Here is an 18,468-nt window from a genome sequence, read left to right as displayed (position 1 = left end):
ATATCCATAGTCGCACACTTATTTCCCTGTCAAGTGGGGTTAATTTATATACATTAGAAAAAAAAGTTTAAAAAAAAAAGTGATTGCCTACCTTCCTACCCTATTTTTTTTTGTGTGGCTATGTTACCTTAACCACACCTTTTTTTTTTTTGCCTGACAGATTGTTCCTGAAAATGTGATACATTCAAACTTTTTTGTGTGCAGTCATGTATGAATTTAAGAAAAATTCTTTTGATGTGGAAAATCTACGCTTGCTTGCTAAGTTGCTATTTCTGTCCTCAGTACTAGGGACTATTTGGGAAATAACGTGGTTATATACTAAGAAGGAAAATCTAAAAACCATGCTGAGTATTTATGCATGTCAATTGTCACATTAATCCTACGTGTGAGACATATTATGCAGGTATCTTTTGTTCCTGACTGTTCTTTTCTGTTTATTACTTTACCGTATATGGATTTGTTTGTTGTTGACCAAACTGTATTTTTTTCTCAATCTTTACACTTCATATATATTGCAAGCTTAGCGGAAGCTTGAAAAGACCCTATTATGGCGATTGCATGACCTCTGTTTTTAATAGTGTTACCCTCCTTTCACCTTTAACCAGCCCTTTGCAACCCTCCCCCTCTCTGCCTCCAACCTACTGACCCCTCCCCCCCCCCCCACTGCACACATAGACACACACTACCACCATCATCACAACCGACACAACCCACCACCACTCTTGAACCAGTGATTTCTCTATTTTCTAACCAGAATGGAGCATAGATGCCTTTACAGCTTTAGTCTGCCATTAAATTTCCCATCCTCCCTCTCCTCCAAACAATGTCTAATAGTTAATAATTCTAGACTTTGACGATGATGACAGGACCTCACAGTCACACAAGAGGAAGACCTCCAGTTACATGATGCAGAGGAGGACGGCAGTCAAGTTTTTTCCACGGCGACAGCGAGTGACGGAGAGACGGCCACAACGCCCACACCGGCGGCAGACCTAGGCCAAGACACGGAGACCCCAGTAGCAGAGGGGGAAGACAGTCCCACTGTGGAGTCTGGCGGTTATGAGTTTGGTCGCCTGGATCATCGTCTGGCGCTGTATCTCATGATGACAGTGTTTGAGAATGACGAGGAGTTTCAGTTTAAAGTCAAGGTAGGTTAATGTCATGATGTTCCCTTGTGTCTCTTTGTTAGTGGTGGTGTTTAAAAGAGAGATAGAGCTTGCCATCTTTACCATTGTCTGGTCACTGCTGTATCTTATGATGACGGTGTTTAAAAGAGAGATAGAGCTTGCCATCTTTACCATTGTCTGGTCACTGCTGTATCTTATGATGACGGTGTTTCGGAATGACGAGGAGTTTAAGTTTAAGTTTGCTACATTTTTGTTGTTCAGGGAAGTGTGCATGTGTGCGTGTGAGTGAGAATATTTGCCTGTGTATCTGCAGTGTTTGTAAATAACAGGGGCTGAGAGAGAGAGAGAGAGAGAGAGAGAGAGAGAGAGAGAGAGAGAGAGAGAGAGAGAGAGAGAGAGAGAGAGAGAGAGAGAGAGAGAGAGAGAGGAGAGAGAGAGAGAGCAAATCGCTTTCAGTGTAAAATACTTTACAGCTGTGTCTGGTTGATTTTAACAAAAGTGCTGATTGAGAGGATTGCTGGATCAGATTTGGGTGGCAGTGAGGGAGGAAAAGAGAGGAAGAGGGGGAAGCATTCATGTGTGTGTGTGTGTGTGTGTGTGTGCACTCTCCCGGGTGCGTGCATTCGTGTGTGTGTATGTATGTGCGTGACAATGACATGTCTGCATGCAATTGCAAAAATCAATACATGAACAGTAAGTCAATTTATTGCAACTTACTTTGTCTCACTGACACAGTTGTTACACTTCCACAATGCAGCATTTGTTTTTTCTTTTTTACTTCAGCTGCAATTGTGTTTTACCTATTGTAAATTGGAATAGAGAACCTTGCTTGTGCTTTTCAAGTAATGTTATGAGGGTTCCATCTTACAGAGCTGTGTCTGTCAGTACATGATGCCAGACGAATATCAGGCGTTGGTTGTCATCACAACCTTGAAACTCTACATCCTGCGAGTCAACACTGAAGATATCAGGTGAGTGTGTGTGTGTGTCTTTGTATGTACCTCTGTGTATCTACAAGTTTGTCTATTTTTTCCTAAAGTAAGTGAAAAAGTATCTGTTTTTTAGTGCATCAGAAGGTAAAGAGCAAAGAAACAAACAAAATAGTTAAAAGAAAGAAACAAAAGATCTGGACCAGAACCCCAGGACTGAGGGGCACGAAGTGACAGTGGGTGCTACCCAGGGTGGGAACAAACTGCGGGGTCTGATTCATTACAATCACAATAAATCTCAATTTCAACCAATCCAACACCGCAATTGGCTCCCACCCGGTCAGTAACTTTCTCGTGCATCTAAGCCCAGGGCTCCAAAAACTATGCTTCCCTACATAATTATGCACTAGAAATTCTTTCAGAGGGTCACGCAACGCACTTAACCTGATAGAGCGGGTTCCAGGATGCACTAAATTTGCGTTATCTGATTTTCAGACTTTAATCTCCTGCTAGTTTCCATACAGAATGAAAAAGAACATATACTTGGGTGGATTTTGAAGATGAGAAAATGTCCTCCCAGATCTGTACCAATACAAATTTACGGAGTAAATCTTACGTTTTCAGTAGAACCTTCTTTTTATAACCTCGAAAAATCTGAAATAATCAGGTCTTAAAAAGGAGGGAGTCTTAAAATGGGGGTAAGTTAAAAGGGGTTGTGAACAGAATATCTTAGAAAACAGGGTCTTAAAAGGGAGGGAGTTTTAACTCATTGTCTCCCAGGTACGGATATATCCGTACCCACTCATGTGGCTTTATCTGACCAGGTACGGATATATCCGCTCAGACTGTTAGCTTCCAACGCTTCCTGTAACGTCGATCTAACGCCTGCATTCCAGCGTGTTGATACACAGTCACTACACAGCTACTACAATTGTGAGTGACCTGCTGCAGCACAGCTGGTCTCGGCTAACAACAAATTGGTCAGCACAGGTGGGGTAGAAAGTGTTAAAAGGGAGGGAGTCTCAAATCAGGGGGTCATTCTACTTCTTCTTCTTCTGCGTTCGTGGGCTGAAACTCCCACGTACACTCGTGTTTTTTGCACGAGTGGAATTTTACGTATATGACCGTTTTTTACCCCGCCATTTAGGCAGCCATACGCCGTTTTCGGAGGAAGCATGCTGGGTATTTTCGTGTTTCTATAATCCACCGAACTCTGACATGGATTACAGGATCTTTTTCGTGCGCACTTGGTCTTGTGCTTGCGTGTTCACACGGGGGGGTGTTCGGACACCGTGGAGAGTCTGCACACAAAGTTGACTCTGAGAAATAAATCTCTCGCCGAACGTGGGGACGAACTCACGCTGACAGCGGCCAACTGGATATAAATCCAGCGCGCTACCGACTGAGCTACATCCCCGCCCTGGGTGTCATAAAAGGAGGGTTCCACTGTATGACAAAAAATGATGTTGTGAAGGTCTCACAGAACTTCCAAACGTTCTCCTGGTCACTGGACCCTGTGAAGTTCCGCTGAGGAATCTGACCCCCGAAAAGTAAGGGCTCCCGGGACCCTCGATGTAGAGTTTTGTTGAGGAGCCCTCGTAATTTCTCTTTTGAGAAAATAAAGTATTATTGTATTGTATTGTATTGTATTGTATTGTATTGTATTGTATTTCTTAACACTTTCTACCCCACCTATGTTGACCAAGTTTTTTTCAGCCAAGACCAGCTGTGCTGCAGCAGGTCACTCAGAATTGTAGTAACTGTGTAGTGACTGTGTATCAAAACGCTAGAATGCAGGTGTTAGATGGACGTTACAGGAAGCTACTGAAGCTAACAGTCTGAGCGGATATATCCATACCTGGTCAGATAGAGCCATATGAGTGGGTACAGATATATCCATACCTGGGAGACAATGAGTTAAATTCAGGCTTCCCAATGTTATTGTATCATGACAAAATTAAGTATTTATATTTCAGTGTGGAGCTGTCTGAGGCATTGACGCTAATGGAGGCCCAGCCACATGCAGAGCTGATGCGTGTCGACGTTGGCCTTGGCAACCAGACGTTGAGGTTGGAATACAGCTCTGACTGTTCGTCATACACACTGGTGCTGAGAGATGCTGAGAAACTGGAGGCTGTCAAGGAACTGTTCAGTGGTGAGGATGTTATCTGTTTGTGTGTGTGTGTGTGTGTGTGTGTGAGTGTGTGTCTGTGTCTGTGTCTGTGTGAGTGTGTGAGTGTCTGTGTGAGTGTGTGAGTGTCTGTGTGTGTGTGTCTGTGTGTCTGTGTGTGTGTGTCTGTGTGTGTGTGTGTGTGTGCATGTGTGCAATCATGTCTGTGTTTGTGCATGTGTTTTGCATCTGTCGGATCGTCAATTTTTTAAAAACTTTATAACTCATTTTTCTTTTATGTAAAGTTTCCAGGTATTTTGATCTGACCCTGTAAACTGTTGGGGACAATTTTGGAAAACCATCTATTAGTGCATCTAGATTATTAGTTTTATTTAGACAAACATGTTGCTAAATTTGTCTTGATAGATTAGTTGAAGATCCGTGCATCATTTCAGCGAATGAATTGGTGAAATTTGAAACAGTTTATTGATGGCTTGAATTACACTTTAATTCTTCAAAAGTGTTTGAGCGTGACTTGTTTTTGTTCAGACCACCTACAGTCCTACGCCATGGAGACGGGTGTACCCACATCGGCGGTGTTCAACGAGGATGCTGACCAACAGACACTGGACAACCTGAGCAGTAATGTACTGACCAGGGACGGACAGGCTGCCTTCCTCAGGCTCTACATCTTAGGCTTCATTGTCAGGGGTAAGAAATTGTTCACGTTGCTGATGGGTGGTTTCTCTTTGTGGTAAAGCTTCGCCTTCCAAAGTGAAAAGGTCAGGTTTGAATCCTGTTCGCAGCACGTGGTGGGTAAAGGGCAGAGGCAGATCTTGACAATCCCTGGGTTAACATTTATGCACTCCTCCTGAGGACCTGAACAGGGCCGGACTAGGCTAAGAGGGGGGGGGGGGGTGCCAGGGGTGGTCCAGGGGGATGTTCCCCCTGGCGGGGTGAAGGGGCAGAGCCCCTTGTGGGGGTCAGGGGGCAAAGCCCCCTGAAGCTGATGGGTAGGTCATATTCTGAGATAGGAAAATGGTCACTCCTTGCATGAAACGGCATAAAATAAACAATAATAAAAATTGTTTTAAATAAGTGAGGTACATGTTTGGGGGGGGGGTTGCGCAACCCCCATAACCCCCCCGGTAGTCCGGCCCTGCTGAACCCAATTCATGTGCATATATGCTTGGTGGTGATATGCATGCTGAATTTGTGGTGATCCATGTCATTGTTCAATTTGTAACAGAATTATTTTTTACAAAAAGCATCATGTGTCATGCATCACACATCTGAATCAAGGAAGAATAACAGTCATCCTGTGGTGTTGGTGACTCGGAAACACTTTTAGGTAGAGTTTCCATAGCCCAAATGCATCCCGTGTTTAAGTCTTAAAACACCAAAACATTTTTCATCTGATTTAGAACTGTTTGACAGCAAGGGCCCAGGCTTACAGTCAGATCTTTCTTCTTTTGTGACAGGCCACAGTACACGACACCCCATGGCCTTCGTGGTTTCTACGTCAGAAATCTGTCTGGTGAAAACTAACCACCAGTGGCCTTCACCGACATTACAAGCCCCTGTCACCGTGGATACGGTTGGCAAGCAATTCACCGTGCTGGAGAGACAGAAAATCAACAACATTGCCACAGTGGTGAGTGTATTGTGGTAAAACTATAGACCTTTTGCGGAAATAACTCGGTTGGGTTTTTTGAGTCACTTGAGAAAAAGTGACTCTATGTAATCGGTCAGTGTTAGTCTGTCCGGCCGGCCGTCCGGCCGGCCGTCCGTAGACACCACCTTAACGTTGGACTTTTCTCGGAAACTATCAAAGCGATCGGGCTCATATTTTGTTTAGTCGTGACCTCCAATGACCTCTACACTTTAACGATGGTTTCGTTGACCTTTGACCTTTTTCAAGGTCACAGGTCAGCGTCAAAGGAAAAATTAGACATTTTATATCTTTGACAAAGTTCATCGGATGTGATTGAAACTTTGTAGGATTATTCTTTGCATCAAAGTATTTACATCTGTAGCCTTTTACGAACGTTATCAGAAAAACAAGGGAGATAACTAGCCTTTTCTGTTCGGCAACACACAACTTAACGTTGGGCTTTTCTTGGAAACTATAAAAGTGACCGGGCTCAAATTTTATGTGAACGTGACTCATTGTGTTGTGAATAGCAATTTCTTCCTGTCCATCTGATGCCTCATATAATATTCAGAACTGCGAAAGTGACTCGATCGAGCGTTTGCTCTTCTTGTATAGGTTGTGGATGAGTTGCTTTCCCATGGTTTTCCTTGCTTTTCCATAGAAACACTGAGGCAAGCTACGCATGATGTTGTAGGCTTGCCCCAGTGTTTCTACGGAACAAGGGGACACAACTCTTGCACAACCCATAAAAACTTTACCGAGTTATTTCCGAAACATCATCTATTAGTCAGGTGTAGTGTGAAATCCATTTGTCTTAAATCAGTGAGCTAAATTATATGGTTGATGAGTATGTGATGGGTTTTTTGTTTTAGTAATTTTAGGTGTCTGCAAATGCAATACAGGAACAAGCTCTGATACAGTGTACAATATAAAATGTTAACAGTACCAGGTTTAGTGTTCAGGGAAATCAACTGAGTTTGTAAAGTACGAAGAGGGTGAATGAGTGGTCTGAGAGCTTTGAGAATGCCCCGGCACTGTCACTGCTTTTTAACAGTTAAATAAGTATTAGACGTTCAGAGTTCACCAAATTTAATTTAATTAGGCTATGACAAAGAACAATGGTTACTTATTTCTGATCAGAATCTTGCTTTACTTGACTGCATTCAACCAGAAATTTTTCTCCTCTCAAAACTACTTTGTAATTTGCAGGAAGTTCACGACGACGACCACCGCAAACTGCGCATCACGTTTTTCAACGAGACATCCGGGGACGAGACCCAGTGGCTTGTTACCATGGAAGCAGAAAAAGGAGTCATTTCCCTGATTGAGGCTGTGCGAGGTCCATGGGAGGAGGCTTTTGATGTGGAAATGGATGTGGAATTCACATCGTTTGAAATGAGCTTGTGATTCACCCCTTCAGCTGTGGATTGGATCAGAGTGCTTCTACTGTGAAATTTTATCAATGCAGATTTCACATAATTTGAAATGAGCTTGTTTATTGATTTGTAATGTGTAGTTTTAAGTCAGAGTGATCGGTAAAGATCACTGAGATGGTCTTGACCGAGTTACCATGAGTGAGCCATTTTGGTACATATCGGTTGAGAGTTGCTGGCGATAAAGAACTGGACGGTATGAGCACTTGTTTTACTCAAGAGTTAAGAGGTGCTTGCGATGAAGAGCTTTTACAAGGCGTATGGTCAGGCTGTATTATTAGATGGAGACATTTCTGGTTTGTGGTGCTGATATGATAGCAAAGGTGTTTTGACTTACGTTGTTTGGTCAAGAGATATAAATGGCTTAGCAGACCGACATTATTGCACTGTAAGCTTCGCAGCTTCTATGGGAAGTAGGCGGATTCAACTTTTCCCTAAACAATCCCTGTGATGTGTTATACCAAGTGACGTCTCCATGTGTTGAAAAAGAACAGCTGAGGATTTCAGTGAATGAATGATATTACATTGTACCTAGAGTTGACTGTACATCATACTTGGCTGGAGCTTAGGGTATGAGTACTGGTTTTACTCATGTATTCAGTTTTAATTCAATGACTATAGCTTCTTACTTCTGCATTGCTTGCTTCCCAATTTTGATGATGTGTTACATTTTGTACCGAATTATTGTGGTCATAAACTCTATTAAAATATGTCTACTCGGACTAGTTCTTAGTTGGTAGAGTCCATCAGTTAAGTTATTCTTCTTCTTCTTCTTCTTCTTCTTCTTCTTCAGCGTTCCAGAATTGTTCTGGTTACGGGTGAGCTTGTTTGCCCATTTGGGTTCCCCAAACTATACTCTGAGAGCATATTCAGCTTCACTCCGCTTTCGTTGAGTAGGCATGCCGGGTATTTTCGTGTTTCCATAACCCACCGAACTCCGACATGGATTACAGGATCTTTTCCGTGCGCACTTGGTCTTGTGCTTGTGTGTACACACGAAGGGGGTTAAGTCACTAGCAGGTCTGCACATAAGTTGACCTGGGAGATCGGAAAAATCTCCACTCTTAACCCACCAGGCGGCAGCGACCGGGATTCGAACTCACGACCTCCCGATTAAGAGGCTGACGTCTTACCACCACGTCACTGCGCCCGTCAGTTAAGTTATTCAAGAGTAAGCCTGCATGAGAGATTGTTTTCTTCATGAGCTTGTATGTGAACAGATGCTGTTGTATCTTTAACTGGGATTGAAATTGAAGTGCCTTATATGATATTTATTTTTTTTTTTTTTTAATGAAATGCTGAATGACTGTACTTGTTATCATGAAGGCTACTTGCTGATGCAAAAGATCCTTTAATTTTTCGAAACAACCAACATGAAATATGCACTGCCTGCATTTTAACCTGTTAACGATATTATATAATACTTGTTTGTAAGCCTGAAATGTTCCATGTGCCCTGCTGTTGGCCTCGTGGTAAGGCGTCCGCCAAGCGATCGGGAGATCGTGGGTTCGAACCCCGGCCGGGTCATACCTAAGACTTTAAAATTGGCAATCTAGTGGCTGCTCCGCCTGGCGTCTGGCATTATGGGGTTAGTGTTCGGACTGGTTGGTCCGGTGTCAGAATAATGTGACTGGGTGAGACATGAAGCCTGTGCTGCGACTTCTGTCTTGTGTGTGGCGCACGTTATATGTCAAAGCAGCACCGCCCTGATATGGCCCTTCGTGGTCGGCTGGGCGTTAAACAAACAAACAAACAAACAAATGTGCCCTGCTGTGTAGCGGAGCAGTCAATGTCATCACTGACACTTGAATGGTGGGAGGAGCTAGTAAATTTAAATGTTTGCTTAAGCTTGTATGTACAGCAACCCTTTAAAGACTTCCAAAAGTCTGAGAAAATCAGGTCTTGATAAGGAGGGAGTCTTAAAATGGAGGTACATTTGCAGAGGTTATGAACAGAAAGTCTGAGAAAGCAAGGTCTTAAAAGTAAGAAATTTTAAATTTGGGCGGGAGGGGGGTTATGTCTTAAAAGGGGTTCCAGTGTATTTAATGCATTGCGTTCTAGATGAGTTTTTAAAATTTTATTTAAGTGTTCATTAGTACACTCTTTATGTGTCACGTTTCACTATATCACATAAGGTGATTATGAAACGGTTAGTTACTTCTAACTAACTAACCACACCACGATTCACTCTCGCAGTCATACAATTAAATAGAATCAACAAAAGTATAAGTTTCAGACGCCTGTTTATGTAATAACTCGCCACCTCCCTCGAGACTTCACTCAAAATATGTTCTTTTACGTTCAAAACGTAAAATACCAATGGTCACTGACAAAACGCCAGTTAGAGTATAGAAAATTATAGTAACACGCTGATCCCGTGTAAAGTTAAGAAATATATAGCTGATCTGCCAAAAGTGCTAATTTATGCAGGTGTCACAAACCCCACGCTGTCACCACTCGAGTATAATCATAAATATCACAGATGACTAGGTGGTAATAAGGGTGCATAAGACATGGTGCACTTAGCTTTGTTGTGCCACTGAGTGGACGGCCTGTAATTAGTTCATAGTCTCCACAACTGCTCCGTAGAATGTAGTGCCGTCTGGCGTGGCTACGAAGCAGGGAAAAGTGGAGACATCAGGCGCCTCACTCAGTCGCTGGTTAACCGGTTAGCTGGTTACAACACCCCGCGGACGATCCGGTTACAGCATCCCGCAGATAACAGCGTCCAGCAGATAGGCAGCAGAAAACAGCCAGCAACCGTAGCAGGTAGAAATGAAGAAAGGCTGCAACAAAAAGCCTCGGTGCACTAGACATGTCATGCTACCCCTCACACCCCACCTTTAAACATGTCACCCTGACATATTTCACCGAGCACGTGGGCCTGCACAAACGGACTTTTACAACAACAAATCAGCTATTTTCCTTCCTTCTCTCCATATCTGCAAAAACCATATACAGATTAGTATTTTAGCGTCACAAAGAGCAAATTATGCGCTAACCTGGAAAGAACAACAGAGAGTATTTCAATCCACAAACACAGACTCGTCAACAGCGTTAAATAATGATTTATTACCTCAAAAGCCTATGTAGGTAGCACTCTCATTGAAGCGAAAACCGCTTCCTCCTTTGAATGGCCCCTGTTCGTCAACAGCGATATCCCATTCAACCTCTTGCTGACTCCTTTCTGCGGTGAAATTACCTTCCCGCACAGCGAAGAGAATTTGACGACCCGTCAACGTCAGACCGCATGTGAACGGAGAGAAAGTGGTCTCAAACTGATGTTTCCTGAAGCCCTCCTGTACATAATATGCAGAGCGGCGCGTTGAATACCAATGCAGAACTGACAAAGCGATGAAATCCATCAAACTGGCAGGAAATATAAGACACCGACCGTTCTCCCCAGCGCTGAGTTTTCGAGTGTCCAGTTAACATGTCTCAGACAGACAACCTTGACGAGATCACGTGACTAACCCTGTCACTTCCCAAGTTCAGCTATCGACAATTCTGCCTCGACAGCAGAAATCACCTCCGTGAAATCCGTGCAACACAAAATACCCGTGTTCGTTTTGCGCTGTCAGCAAAACCCACATCCGTTAACTAGACTGGGGATTTCTTCTTGTCGTTCGCTGTTTGCGATTTGCGTGGATCTGTGGTTGGTGCCTGTTGGCCTAGATCCTCCGACTTCAGCCCTTAGGTTTCTTTCAGGGTTACCCCGCCCTTAGTTCCTGGCTCAAAAACCTAACCCTGGGAACACATGGGGGATTTCTTACCGGGGGTCCCACCCCGGGGCTAGAGCTTTGAATGCGGCTCTTACTCGCATGGTGTAACCGTCATCGGACACTTAGGGCATTTATAGGGTAGTCGGTGCCATCTGCCAACCCACCCCGTCCTGGTAGAGACACCGCTAGTTGGTCCGGGACTGCTTATTCTATATTCGCAGCTGGCCCCCATATCTGGGGGCCGTTCCCCTATCCGCCACCTGGGGACCCGCCGGGTTGAGGATAGTCGCCCCCCTACTGAATTGGAAGTAGTCTGTTCCCGGAGACTGGGGATTTAAGAAAGTGTGTGTATGTATGTATGCATGTCCGTCTGTGAGTGTGTGTCTCTCTTTGAGGAAGACAGAAAGAGAGAAAAATAAAACAAAATGCAGATTTATCTGACAGTTTCGTATTGGTTTATGTTCTTATTTATAAACCATGTAAATGTCTTTAAATAACTTCCACTTTCACCTCACTTGTGTACATCAACCTGTATTCCATGTTGGTATTAAATGATATTTACCTGTTGTTTCAAGAGCAGTCAACTGTTGAAAAGTTCTAGCACAGGATTTGTAATCTCTGTACATTAAGTAACTCACCATTACCATGTGTGTGTGTGTGTGTGTGTGTGTGTGTGTGTGTGTGTGTGTGTGTGTGTGTTTGTGTTTGTGTTTGTGCGTATGTGTGTGTGTGTGTTTGTGTTTGTGTTTGTGCGTATGTGTGTGTGTGTGTGTGTGTGTTTATGCAAAGACAGAAAGAGATGTTACTGTAAAACTGAAACAGAGCCCTTTGAAAATAACTTACTTTTACCCATTCATTCCCTTTATGCAATAAACAGCAGAAGTTTTGACTTTTTTTAATATTATTTTGCCATGTATATGTATACCATGATATATCTCTTCATAATTTTTATTTGCATTTTATATGCTAAAGAACTTCATGCACAAATGTTTTCACCGTGCCATTTTCCACAAATAACACAGTTATTATTGTGTCAAGTATTGTCATTAGATGTTTTCCGAATTAACTGTCAGTTTTTCTATGCATTTTGTACGAGTTGCGCCCCTGACAGTGAGGCAAAGAAAAAAACGCAGCCAACCAGTGAAGATGTACAATTGCAGCGACTGGTTAACTCTGATGTGTATTTTATGCAATAACCACTCAATAGAATGCCCTTTTCTTTTGAAAATGTGCACACTGGACATCACAATTTGTTTCAGTAATGATCACTGCCCATCAGAGATCTCTGACAAGATGTCTTGCTTGAAGTTCACATGGTTAAAAAAAAAGAAAGGATATCTGTACTGACCGATACAAGAACAGCACAAGACGATACGAATTTTTGCTTATGAAAGCTTCATAAGGGAAAAAAAAAACCACCACAAAAGGCAACAACAAGCAGACGCAACACGGAACGAACAAGGTTTGAAATGAAGTCACATGTATTTCGCTTGACGTCACATACATTTGTCACATTTGGCAAAACACACGTGATCAGGATTCACTGCAGGCCATCGGCAGCGAAATGCGTTCTGATATGCATGTTTTCTACAGAAAAGGGTATCGTATGGGGCGGGCATTGCATAACGTACACATCAGAGTTAATTAAACCCCGACAGTTATTTTCGAACATCTTCTACTGTATTGGAAATAATTTTATCAATAAGGCCAAAAAAAAAAAATTGTCTGTTTAGGGTAACATGACCAAAAAAAGTAGGGTCGGTAGGTCGGTAGGTTTTTTTTTGTTTTTTTTGTTTTTTGTTTTTTGTAAATGCTATGTTGGCTGAACATTCACTTCTTATATTTGATGAATACATGTTTCAAAACTAACGTATATTAAATGAAACGCCAAATGTCTCTTTTTAGCATTTTTACCTCTTTTTTTTTTCTTTTTTTTTTTTGAAATCAAAAAAAAGTTTTTGGGTCGGCGCCAAATCGATAGGGTCGGTCGGGTTACCCTAAACAGACAATTTTTTTTTTTTGGCCTAAGAGTGCATTTACAGGGAGAAATATTTCTGATTTCTGACGAATAGTCTCTGTATTCATTTATTTTTTCACAACTTACTGTTTGGGAAAAATCTTCTTTCCCTTTACAGAAACATCTTGCCATTTTACTGCAAAATTTGATGTCAAACACAACCACAGGAACGACGTTTCATTATTTTCTTGTCAAACCACCTGTCTTACATTTATTTTCAGAGTACATGTCTGCTGTGCCAGTGCAGTGTTTTCTTGGCATAATAAATGTGTGACACAGGTCTCTATGGCTAGGAGCCTGATTGAGAGAGAATTAAGAAAACGATTCTTAACAAAAATATTATGTACACCCTACAGTTTCATGCAGAATGAAGAAGAATGTAGACTTGGCTGGATTTCGAACACAAGAAAATTTACTGCCAGATCCCAACGAAATAGACGAATTCAAAAAGAACTCCGACGGCTTTGTATGGGTTGTGAGAGAGTGACCTATTCTTGCAAAACCTCGTACAAATATTGGAGGGGCCAATCACTAGCGAGGGGTCGGAAACACATGGAAACACGCACAAGTTTCCTTCACATCGCTTGCTAAATTAATAAACGATCTAAATTGTTTGCAGAGTGTGTGTCTGCTGTACCCGCCAGTGCAGTGTTTTCTGGGCATAATAATGTGTGTCTCTATAGTTAGGAACCTGATAAAATGTATAGAGGACAAAGAGAAAGATTATCATCAGAAATATATAAAGACCTTTTTCATGCATGCTTCTTTGTATTTGCTGCTTGAAATGCATATGTATATTTGCTAACAGTGCATCACCTGTCACTGTCAGTGTATTTCAAGAGTAAAGTTGTAATGCAGCTCTTTTATATTCTATGACCATTTGTGGGATTTTTTGTTCAACGAGATTGCTCCAAGTCTTTGTCTGAGGGAGAGAGAGAGAGAGAAAAAGAGAGGGAGAGAGATTGTGTGTGTGTGGGTGTGTGTGGGTGTGTGTGTGTGTGTGTGTGTGTGTGTGTGTGTGTGTGTGTGTGAGAGAGAGAGAGAGTGAGAGAGAAAAACAGTATGTGTGTGTGCAGGTTAGAGAGATAGAAAGGATGGAGAGAGAGAGAGGAGGCATGGAGAGAGAGGAGGGATGGAGAGAGAGGAGGGATGGAGAGAGAGAGAGATGACAGACTGGTAATAAAGTGGCCCCTCAGTTTCAAGAAATGAAAAGTTTATGTCTTAAAGCAATTTTGAAAAGAAGGTAATTTAATTGACATCATGCAGAGACAATTGTGAAAAATTCACCATCTAAACATAATTATTAGAAGTATTGACCAGGAATGGAACTGAGGTTACATGTACTATGCTCTCTACCTGAGTACCCGTCTCTCCCCCCCACACACACACACAGGCACACACTGTACACACACACACACACATGCACACACACACAAGTTGTTTTCTTAAATTGTGAAGATCGACTATTTACTTTATCTTATGCCCTAATGTTAAGCTCTACGCTCTCTTTAATTTATTTACACTATACTTACACCACGACGTGCTCGAAGAAAAGCAAACAACAAAACCAAACAAACAAAGGCGGTTCTTCCAATGTAACATTGAAAGCTTAATTCCCATGACTGGCTTGTCATTAACGTGGTTTATCAATGTAGCAAACTTGATGCGGGACAAAACACTCGGAGATAGAATGGTATGATGATAAGATCGAAGCACGAAACTTCATGCTGAAAACTTCAACTCTCCTTTATAAACTGTGCAACAAAAATATTGCGACAACTTTCGTACCCCAACCCATAGACCTATATATCTAAATATAGGTCCCTGCCCAACCTAAGCGTTCCTTTCCCGTGCCATTTCATTCAAACTTTCTATGCCATCTGGCAAACCTTTTGGAACAAAGATTTATTTTATAGGGGTCACGTACGTGATCGCCACCAAAATAAGAGTATCCCCCCAATCGACCTGACAAAAACGTATATGGTACCAATTAAAAAATCGACGAACATTCTGAATAGACACAGCTTGGCAACTTTCATACGAGGAGAAATTCAAATCTGTTTTCGATCCAGAGTAGATTATTTTGTTTAGCTACCTTTCGTATTTCTTGTGTTATGCCATTCCTACTGATGCAGGTGTCGATTGCATTCAACGGTCAAAAACGGTAGGTTTTTGTGTCAAATTTTAGGATACCATGACAAAAAGCGCTGTATGTACTTAAGCAATGACCCGGTGGATTGAAGCTTTCGTGATCTTTTGTCTACATACGAGACGTACTTCGGGTAAAATCTAGGATCGTGTCAGTTTTTTTTTCTTCAGATGTTATGCAATGTTCCGGCTAGCCGTGACCTTTCCGCCAGCTTGATGCTTACGACTGGCCAAATTAAAATTCAAACTGAATTCACTTACTCACAGACCTACCTACTGAAGGGGAGGCACAGCAGGTCTATAGGTTACAAACTGATTTTGCTGATTCCATATATATACATTTTTGTGATTCTTCAGCTTTTTTGCAATTTGTCTTTGTTTTTTTTTCATACTTGAACAATAAAACTTAAATTCTTTCATGCAAATGATATTCTTGTTGATGGCATTTCTTAGTACACAATTTAATTGAACAGCTAGCTTGTGATTTCGTTCCTGTATTTGATAGTTCAGAATTATAAATTTGTTTTTCTTTTTTAAGATATATAGACAAAAATCATTATAACGCTGAAGACAGTTAGTAAAAGTTCTCCAAAATGCGGAGACCTGAGTTTACATGCTTATATCGCTGACTGAGGGAAAACACTCTGCTCGCTATGTGAAAACCGGCACGGTTGGCCTAGCGGTAAGGCGTCCGCCCCGTGATCGGGAGGTCGTGGGTTCGAACCCCGGCCGGGTCATACCTAAGACTTTAAAATTGGCAATCTAGTGGCTGCTCCGCCTGGCGTCTGGCATTATGGGGTTAGTGGTAGGACTGGTTGGTCCGGTGTCAGAATAATGTGACTGGGTGAGACATGAAGCCTGTGCTGCGACTTCTGTCTTGTGTGTGGCGCACGTTCATGATATGTCAAAGCAACACCGCCCTGATATGGCCCTTCGTGGTCGGCTGGGCGTTAAGCAAACAAACAAACAAACAAACAAATCGCTATGTGAACCTTGTGGCCGGGGATTCTGCACTTGTTCTAGCCAGACAACTTCGCGGCTAGGGCTCCGGCTCGGGAGTTTCTGCGATCTTGCTGCGACTAGTGGCCTTGTCTAGAAACTACTCAGCTGTTGCTGCAATCTTCCCGCAATCTCCCAAGCAAACCGTGGCAGTACTAGAGCAAGGCATTCATCACGAGGTGGGCGGGGCCTATGTCTTGGATGTTACTTGTGATGGACGGTCGTCTTTTCTAATGGTTTGTAGTACATAGTAGTATTGAGAGCGCACAGGCCCCGCCCACTTTGATCCCGACCCGCTCGTGACGAGTGCCTGTGTACTAGAGTGTCTGCGATGTTGATCCCACTGGGCCGCGACTTTAAATGACAAATAAGTTTGTTTGTTTGCTTAACGCCCAGCCGACCACGAAGGGCCATATCAGGGCGGTGCTGCTTTGACATACAACGTGCGCCACACACAAGACAGAAGTCGCAGCACAGGCTTCATGTCTGACTCAGTCACATTATTCTGACACCGGACCAATCAGTCCTAGCACTAACCCCATAATGCCAGACGCCAGGCGGAGCAGCCACTAGATTGCCAATTTTAAAGTCTTAGGTATGACCCGGCCGGGGTTCGAACCCACGACCTCCCGATCACGGGGCGGACGCCTTAGGGCCACTAGGCCAACCGTGCCGGTATGACAAAGAAGTTAATACAGAACAAACAAGGCATGAACTTTTATTTCAAAATGAAACACAACACACGGGACCGACGAGAGGAAAAAAAATACAAAAGAAAGAGGAAGTACATGCATGTATTCATTACCTGTTTTGAAACTATCGCCGTAACCGGATATTCTTTTCAGATGAGAGTCAAGGATGTAACTGAAATGCTTTGCGAAAACTAATGTGCAGACCGGTGTCACGAAATTTTCTTTCGCCGAAATATTTTTTCTCCCCCACCAACACGTTTCACTCATTTTTGTACCAAAAACAATTCTTATGCAAAACCACCCTCTGACTACGGGTTGGGGGTAAGTATGGGAATGGGTTAGGTATGTAAACAGTTTTAAAATGCGTCAATTTCTGGCGATGTTTGTGAACGAAGATTTCGGGTATGTCTTAATACCGAATTCCCGCGGACGGCGTCGATTGAATCAGTTCTTAGTTCACAAACATCGCCAGAAATTGACGCATTTTAAAACTGTTTACATACTGAACCCATTCCCAAACTTACCCCTAACCCGAAGTCAGAGGATGGTTTTGCAGAAGAATTGTTTTGGGTACAAAAATGAGTGAAACGTGTTGGTGGGGGAGAAAAAATATGTCGGCGAAAGAAAATTTCGTGACACCGGCACGCCTCTCTGTCTGACTGACTCGATATGACGTTCAGTTATATCTTTGATTCATCTGAAAGGAGCCATTAATAGTCAAAAGTTTGAAAGTGTGCTAACCTTTCAACGAATATCTTCATTTTTGGCATATTTTACACACAAACACAATAAAATTATACATTTTTTAAATCAGAAAATAATAAGGAATAGACGTATGTTAATTTTATGAGTCTTGTTCCAAAAGTAAAGAAATTGGCTATTTAACGGTTTTCTGTCATTTTAACACTTTCGCGACGGGACACTGATAAATCAGTAACCGCGCTGACACGCCCATGGACGGGACGCGCATTTTTCAGTACCAGTCATACAAGGTACAAGACTCGTGATTGCTTCCCGGTTTTTGAAGATTGCAATAAATTGAGTTGTTTCCCTTGATACACGTGGTTTTCTCTTCCGGCTTGATCAAATTAGTGCAGATTTGCGTGGTGTTTTCGAACAAAAAAAATGAATCGAAGGCGAGCCTTGTCACGGGAGGAGATTCTCCGGATGTTGGATCTTGAGGATCCTGTAGATCATGATACATCGTGTCGTTTTAGCCTCAAGAAAGCGATAATAGCAGTGATATTGAGGAAGAAACAGTCCCGTTGTTGCTAGTACGAGTTGGCAGCTACACGTGGTAGGGGGTGATACTGCTAGACGAACATGTATCTCGGAATCGTGCAGGAGCTATGGGGGCGTGGCAGCACTGATAACAATGGATGGCTGGAGCCTTCAAATCCTTTTGGAATTGTTCATAGGTGTACAGTTGGTACTTTGTTGTGAAAATGTGACTTATATTCAATATGGATTACCTAGACATCATTTGGTGAGTGTTACAGTTTTGTTTCATTTGAGTCAGGATGCTGTGAGTGAATGCGTGATTTGCTTGTTTTTTTCTTTGTACTGTCTCCCTATTTCTGTGTACAATGTTAACAATATTTCAGCTAATTCATAGGTTTTACACCTTGTTTGGTTAT

General features: G+C 42.5%; 1 protein-coding gene across 2 annotated transcripts in view; it reads left to right on the top strand.

The window, feature by feature from the left end:
* Window positions 1-13,865, top strand: part of LOC138947172 (serine/threonine-protein kinase 11-interacting protein-like) — a 40,567-nt gene extending 26,702 nt beyond the window's left edge. For both annotated transcript variants that reach the window (XM_070318609.1, XM_070318608.1), the window contains 7 exons: window positions 867-1,148; window positions 1,998-2,098; window positions 4,033-4,211; window positions 4,716-4,877; window positions 5,648-5,820; window positions 7,030-12,681; window positions 13,005-13,865. In XM_070318609.1, coding sequence (XP_070174710.1) covers window positions 867-1,148; window positions 1,998-2,098; window positions 4,033-4,211; window positions 4,716-4,877; window positions 5,648-5,820; window positions 7,030-7,227 — 1,095 coding nt within the window. In that variant the 3' untranslated portion in view covers window positions 7,228-12,681; window positions 13,005-13,865. The remainder of the gene's footprint in view (window positions 1-866; window positions 1,149-1,997; window positions 2,099-4,032; window positions 4,212-4,715; window positions 4,878-5,647; window positions 5,821-7,029; window positions 12,682-13,004) is intronic.
* The last annotated feature ends 4,603 nt before the right edge of the window (window positions 13,866-18,468 follow it).

This window comes from Littorina saxatilis, linkage group LG14, assembly GCF_037325665.1.
Source record: "Littorina saxatilis isolate snail1 linkage group LG14, US_GU_Lsax_2.0, whole genome shotgun sequence".
NCBI lineage: Eukaryota > Metazoa > Mollusca > Gastropoda > Littorinimorpha > Littorinidae > Littorina > Littorina saxatilis.
This window is presented reverse-complemented; position numbering and strand designations above follow the sequence as displayed.